Below are 7,814 nucleotides of genomic sequence, written 5' to 3' on the forward strand. Positions count from 1 at the left end.
ATTATTTATACAAGGCCATAGTCAAAGTGGAAGTTCTCTCCTCCCTTCAGAGAAAGGTACCTCCTTCTCTGATGACCTGTTCTTTCCACTGGGATCTCACAGAGATCTTTCATTTAGGTCAATTAATTTTTTTTTTTTTTTTTTTGCCAGAGTATCTTGGCTTTCCATGCCTGAAATACTCTCTCAAGAGCTTTTTAGCCTGATGTGAATGCCTTAAGGGCTGATTCTGAGGCCAGAGTGCTGTTTAGGATATCCACCGTTCTATGAGTCTGCTATGTATCCCACTTCCCATGTTGGATTGTTCTCTCCTTTTTAATTCTATCAGTTAGTATTAGCAGACACTGGTCTTGTTTATGTAATCTCTTTGACTCTTAGACCTATTATTATGATCAATTATGAACTGAAATTGATCGCTTAGACTAGTGAGATGGCATTGGTACCTTCCACCTTGATGGGATTGAATTGGAATCCCCTGGCATGTTTCTAACTCTACCATTAAGGGTAAGTCCGATTGAGCATGTGCTGAACTGTATGTCTCCTTCCTCTCTTATTCCCACTCTTATATATAATGGGAATCACTTTTCAGTTAAATTTAAACACCTAAGAATAATTATGTGTTAATTAAAGAGTTCAATCAATGGTTTTAAGAACAAAAAAATACTAAAAGGAATAAAGTAGTAAGTTAATTTTTTACATGTAGAAGTTAATTTAAGGATATCATTATAATTTAGTAGAGGTGTCATATAAAATTTTAGAAAGGGTTTAAATAGTATTTCTAAGCAACTGTTTCTTTTTAAGAAAGATTTATTTATTTGAAAAGCAGAGTGTTAGAAAGGGTAATCTTCCATACACTGGCTTACTCTGTAAATGGTCCTTACAACTGTGGCTGGGCCAGGAGCTAGGAACTCCATCTGGGTTTCCCACATGGGTGACAGTTCCCAAGATGGCCCAAGATGGGGCAATCTTCCACTGCATTGCCAGGCTTATTAGCAGAGAGCCAGATGTACAGCCAAGCAGGAAGTACTTCAGCCATACCTCCTATATGAGATGCCAGTGTAACGGGCATCTTAACCTACTGAGCTATATCAGTATTGGTTCCTGAGCCTCTGTTCTTACCATATAAAACAAAAGTGGTTAAGTCTGGGGGGACAGCACTGTGGTGTATCAGATAGAGCCGCCACCTGCAATGCCGGCATCCCCTGTGGGCACCAATTTGAGTCCTGGCTGCTTCACCTCTGATCCAGCTCTCTGCTATGGCCTGAGAAAGCAGTAGAAGATGGGCCAAATGCTTGGGCCCCTGTACCCATTTGGGAGACCTGGAAGAAGCTCCTAGCTCCTGGCTTCTGATAGGCACAGCTGTGGCCATTGTGGCCATCTGGAGAGTGAACCAGGGGATAGGAGACCTTTCTCTCTGTCTCTCTGCCACTGCCTCTTTTTAATTCTGACTTTCAAATAAAATAAATAAATCTTAAAAAAATAGTGAAAATATTCCATGTAGAATAGACACTGTAAACAAAACGTATGGCAGATTAAAAGAGTATTTTTGCAATATATATCATAAAATGACTTGTTATAGAGACAATAAAAATACAAATAGAATGAAGGGAGACAATTTCAAAATAGCAGAATGTATAGGTCAAAAGACATATAAATGGCCAATAACTATTAAGGATATGAAAGCATGCTCAACTGCATTATAAATCAATATAATGAAAATTGAAAGATACCTATGATTATCTGCATTGTCTTAGCAAATTGATGAAATAAAAATTTTCATGATCCTATTCCCCATATAAAGTCCTTATAATTTCTTTTTATGAAAGAGGGCATGAGCCATTTGGATAAGGCAGACACAGTTGTAAGTTAAAAAAGGACTTTTCCATGAATAAGATTCAGAATGCCTTTGCCTCAGTGGATGCCCTCAGTGTTCCAGCAGCAAACTGATGCACTTTTAAATGCATGCTAATATTTTATACAATATTACTGTCATGTGTCGGTGGCTGGGATATCTTTCTAGTTATTTAATGTGATTTTTCATATTTCTTATATGATTAATTATGAAATGATTTACCTGATTTTCAATATCTTAGCAGACATGCGTGTTTGTACTTAGAAAAAATATATTTCAATGTGATATTTGAATATACACATTTTCAAAGGTACTAGACAAAAATTACCACTTATTCATAGGCGCAGTGAAGAAAACAAACTCCATATTCTACTTTGAATCTGATTCCAATTTAAAAATTATTTATCCATTTTATATTTTATTTTTTAAACTTTTATTTAATAAATATAAATTTTGAAAATACAACTTTTGGATTGTAGCTGCTTCCCTCCTGCCATAACCTCCCTCCCACCCACAACCATCCCATCTCCATTCCCTCTCCCATCCTATTCTTCATCAAGATTCATTTTTAATTACCTTTATATACAGAAGATCAACTTGGCATATACTAAGTAAAGATTTCAACAGTTTCTGATTATTTAGTGTTTTTATTTTGTAATTTAACATTATTAAAAGTATTCTTTTGAGTAAATTATAACCTTTAATGTGAAACTAGTCACTTTTAATATTAAACAGTATTTAATATTAAGAAAAAATTATAATATACCTGTGATTAAAATACTCTATATTAGATCTTTCATTTAGTTTTTTTTTTTTTTTTTTTAAGGAGGTACCTTTCTCTGATGGGAGGAGAGAACCTCCACTTTGACTATGACCTTGTCTAAACAAGATAAGAGTCGGAGAACTCAAGGGGCTTCCATAGCCTTGGAAACTCATGACTGGTGCATAGGGAGATTACTGATGCCATAAACAGGAGTGTCAATTTGTAAAGTCAACCACAGGAGTCACTGTGCACTTACTCCTCATGTAGGATCTCTGTCCTTAATGTGCTGTACATTGAGACTTAATGCTATAATGAGTACTCAAACAGTATATTTCACTTTGTGTTTCTATGGCGGTGCAAACTGTTGAAATCTTTACTTAATGTATACTAAACTGATCTTCTGCAAAAAAAAAAAAAAAAAAAAAAAGAAGAAGAAGAAGAAGAAATTATCAACTCCCAACTTGACTCTCACTGGGATTAAACATGACAATAGGTCTGATCTGATTTCATCATCATTTTAAAAAAATCATCTATTATTTTTCACTTTATGTTTCTGTGTGGGAGCAAACTGTTGAAATCTTTACTTAATGTATGCTAAACTGATCTTCTGTATATAAAGAGAATCGAAAATGAATCCTCATGTGAATGGAAGGGGAGAGGGAGTGGGAAAGGGGAGGGTTGCGGGTGGGAAGGACGTTATGGGGGGGGAAGCCATTGTAATCCATAAGCCGTACTTTGGAAATTTATATTCATTAAATAAAAGTTAAAAAAATACTCTATATTAAATAATATTATTTGAATTTTATTGTATCTTTAATCAAAAAATAACTCTACACTTACATAGATTCCAAACAACATTATAAATTGAATCACTAAACTGATTAATATTCAGCACTTCCCCATGCTTTCTCAATTTATCTACACTTCTTATCTCAGTGCATACATGAACATATGGCTTTTTAGGATTACCTGGAGGATCAAGAAATGAATGGCATTTTAAAAGTGAATCTATCCTAGCATGTAGAATGAACTTGTATGCCTGTGTGTAATGTATGTGCTCAAGCAAGTCACAGAATACAAGGCTGAGGATTGCCAAGTCAGTGCATGTAGCCTTTCATAATAGGGGGCAATTATTTACAGAATTCCCCCGCCTCTTTCCCAGATCAAGTGTAGAATGTGGAAAAGTGAGCAAAGGGAATAAGGTTTCTTGTACAATAACCATATAAGTACAACTATAAACAAAGAAGATGTATACAAATATATACATACACTTGAAGTATCCATGCTGTAAATAATAATTGCATTTAAAATATATACATTTTATTTTAAAGCAAACATATGCTAGGGTAAAATTATTTCAAGAAGTAAAATGAATATTCAATATAGTAATTGTAACTGTTATTTCAAGAAATAATGCACAATTTCTGATTATGGAAAAAGCTATTTATATGCACATTTACATGGTAGAGAGTATTAAGTCATTATAGTATTTAAAACTTAAGTTACACAGTATTGAAATCATTATATGTTTAAGTTTATAGTTTTTATAATTATTTAGACATGAAAATTTTCATATTTACATTTTAAAAATCTAAGTATAAACGTTTTTTAAAAAAATGGAGTTAATGAACAAGAAAATTGGGAAGATGTCATTAAAATATACAAGTCAAGAAGCAAAAAAGTTGGTGGTGGCATAACAGGAAGCAAATGAAGAACTGGATTTCTTATTTGAAGAGAGAATTCAGTAAGACAGAGCAATTCATTACTAGAAATACATTGATGCTAGGTAAAGGATGAAGTTGTTTCAATGTAAACGTATATTTAGAACCTGAGTAACAAGAACATTGAAGATGAATGGCTTTCAGCAGTTTTAAATTTCTTCCTTGATTTTTATTTGGCAGAATCCTACTGAAACTGTTTGGGACTTGGGTCAGTCTGGTCTTCTGAAATATTTAACCATGCATCTAAAAAGAACATATTACAATTAAGAGGACAAACATCTTAACTTTTTTATTTTTTAAGAAATACAAATTTATGAATACAACTTTAGGAATATAGTTATTCTTCCAACCATACCTGAACTTCCACCCACACTCCCACCCCTCATTCTCCCCTTGCCAGTCCCATTCTCCATTAAGATTCATTTTCAATTAGCTTTATATACAAAAGACCAACTCTATACTAAATAAAGATTTCAACAATTTGCACACATACACATAAACACACAAATCTGTTTGAGAACTAGTTTTACAGTTAACTCACATAATACAACTCATTAAGGACAGAGGTCCCGCATGGAGTGTTAGTACTCAGTGTCTCCTGTTGCTAATTTAATAATTAACACTGTTCTGTATGACGTCAGTGACTACCCAAGGCTCTTGACATGAGCTACCTAGGTTATGGAAGCCCTTTGAGTCCACAAACCCCATCAGTATTTAGACAAAGTGGAAGTTCTCTCCTCCTTTTAGAGAAAAGTACATCCTTCTTTAACAGCCACCTCTTTCCACTGCAGTTTCACTCACAGAGATCCTTCATGTAGAAAATTTTTTGCCACAGTGTCTTGGCTTTTCACGCCTGAAATGCTCTCACAGGCTTTTAATCAAGACCAGGGGCTTAAAGGCCGATTCTGAAGTCACAGTGTTACTTAAAGCACTTGTCATACTTTGAGTCTGCTGTGTGGACTGCTTCCCATGTTGAAACATTCTCTCCTTTTTAATTCTATCTATTATTACTAGACACTTGATCCTATTTATATGATCACCTTAACACTTAATCCTATCTATAATGTTCACTTCAGCACTTAATGTAATCACTTTAACAATTAAGATAGTATTTTTATCACCAAGTTAATGGGATTTGGACTCCCATGACACGTTTTTAAACTGTACCCTTAGAATTAAGTCCGTAGGAATATATGCAGAACTACACATCTTTACATTTACAAACTTCCTCCTTCCTCTCGTATTCCCAGTGTTATTTTTTACAGAGATCTATTTACAATTGACTTTATCCACATATGATTAACTGTATGTTAAGTAAAGAGTTCAATGAATAGTATGGAGAAAAAAATGATAAACAACAAAAAAAATAAACTGTTCCACCACAGTCAAAACAAGAGCAGCTCAAGTCATGCCTTCTCGAACTGTCAATTTCACTTCTACAGATTTCCTTTTGCGAGCTATAGTTATTCTCAGAGATCAGGGAGAGCATATGGTATTTGTCCCTTTGGGATGGGCTTATTTCATTATGTATAATGCTTTCCAGATTCATCCATTTTGTTGCAAATGACTGGATTTTGTTTATTTATTTTTACCTCTGTGTGGTATTCCATATTGTACATATCCCATAATTTCTTTATCCAGTCTTCAGTTGACAGGCATTTATGTTGATTCCATGTTTTAGCTATTGTGAAGTGAGCTGCAATAAATATGGAGGTGCAGGTAGCTCTTTGGTCTACTGATTGTATTTCCCTTTGTTAAATCCCAGGAGTGGGATGGCTGGATAATATGGTAGTTTTATATTCAGATTTTTGAGGTATCTCCATACTGTCTACCATTGTGGCTTTACCAGTTTTATATTCCCACCAGCAATGGATTAGTGTGCCTTTTTCCCCACATCGTCTCCAGCGTTTGTTGATTTCTGTATGAAAGCCATTCTAACTGGGTTGAGGTGAAACCTCATTATGGCTTTGATTTCCATTTCCCTACAGCTAGTGAACCTGCACAGTTTATCATGTGTCTGTTGGCAATTTGGATTTCCTTTCGGAAAAATGTTTAAATCCTTTGCCCGTCTCTTAACTGGGTTGTTTGTATTGTTTTTGTGGAGTTTCTTGATCTCTTTGTAGATTTTGGCTGTTAATACTTTATCAGGAAGTTAGCTGTAGAAACCCGGAGAGTGGAGAAGAGGTGTCTGGGGGCCAATGGCGACTGCAGAAACCAGCGGCAGCGACGGGAAAGGGCAAGGGGGCGAGACCTCCATCACCTATTACTGGCTGGAGGATGTAGTCAAGTGCTACTCCCCGAAGGACCTATGGCTGGTGATCCACGGGCGGGTCTACGATATCACCCGCTTCCTCAACGAGCACCCTGGTAGGGAAGAAGTTCTGCTGGAACAAGCTGGCTCAGATGCAAGTGAAAGCTTTGAAGATGTCGGCCATTCCTCCGACGCCAGAGAGATGCTAAAGCAGTACTACATTGGTGATGTCCACCCGAGTGACCTTAAACCTGGGAGTGGCAGACAGGACCCTTTGGAAAAGAATGCATGCCGACGTTGCTGGACATATTGGATTCTCCCCATCCTAGGCGCTGTTCTCACAGGTTTCCTGTATCGTCACTACATGTCAGAAAGCAGATCCTCCTGAGAAGACCTTGCTGAAGTCCACAAAGCGTGTCCACTTAGGAGCGAAAACCAGAGGCCTGCTTTGGGGTCTACAGCAGTGCCCTCTCCTCAGATCCTACCAGTTATATTCATCCTCCTTGGAGCCAAGATAGTCAGTCAGATACCCACCTCTGGGACAGAGTCCTTCGTCTCTCAGAGCTTTACTCCCACAGCACCTGCTCACTCTGTGTCCTCGCTGGTGTTTCTTCTCTGGTTTCCACACGCACCCTGCCATTTTTATTACTTTCTGTTAATAACTGTGGTTCATGTGTGATAGTGACAGTTGCTTTTTGGTAAAAATGCCTGCTTTCTAATACTTTGAATGCACATTAGATATTCTTAACAGGACAGTACTTGAGTTTTGAGGCTCTTCTCTTTCCATTTTTCTTTAACCAGATTTTTTAAAAGTCTGATTTAATTTTATTATTTATTCTAAGGAGCATAATTCATGAAGTAAAGGTGCCTACCTATTAGTGAAAACAGAACTGCCAAATGATCTCATTCCTCATTTGTATTTGTTAAAACTATCGAGAAACTCTGTTGACATCTCCTCCACCCAAATCACTGTAGCAGGCAGCTCTTCCCATCCTGTGAGTCTAACCCCTTTTCTTCCCAAGTGGTGCTGGACAAAACTGTGCTTCCCTTTAATGGGAAGAGACAAAGGGAGGAGTGAATTGGGATGCTAAGACTTGAATGATTTGGAGGAATCTTTCTTTCGAAAGACACTGAAAAACACCACTCTAGGACAGGAGTTTAGAAAAAGCTCTGGAGCATTCACTTTGGTTTGGTACCAGTTTCTAGTCATTGCTTTCCCTGGCCTGTCTT

The 7,814-nt window shown here is 36.6% G+C and overlaps 1 protein-coding gene across 1 annotated transcript; it reads left to right on the forward strand.

Moving 5' to 3' along the window:
* The first annotated feature begins 5,508 nt into the window (after window positions 1–5,508).
* Window positions 5,509–7,580, forward strand: LOC100352915 (cytochrome b5 type B-like). Its single transcript, XM_051846604.2, has one exon. It carries the CDS (start codon window positions 6,532–6,534, stop codon window positions 6,970–6,972), a length of 441 nt encoding a protein of 146 aa, XP_051702564.2. The 5' UTR covers window positions 5,509–6,531; the 3' UTR covers window positions 6,973–7,580.
* The last annotated feature ends 234 nt before the right edge of the window (window positions 7,581–7,814 follow it).

Source organism: Oryctolagus cuniculus, chromosome 11 (assembly GCF_964237555.1).
Source record: "Oryctolagus cuniculus chromosome 11, mOryCun1.1, whole genome shotgun sequence".
NCBI classification, from domain to species: Eukaryota; Metazoa; Chordata; class Mammalia; order Lagomorpha; family Leporidae; genus Oryctolagus; species Oryctolagus cuniculus.

Bases quoted from the DNA above. Each gene is read 5' to 3' on its own strand.
- LOC100352915 (XM_051846604.2), top strand. From the start codon at position 6,532: ATGGCGACTGCAGAAACCAGCGGCAGCGACGGGAAAGGGCAAGGGGGC.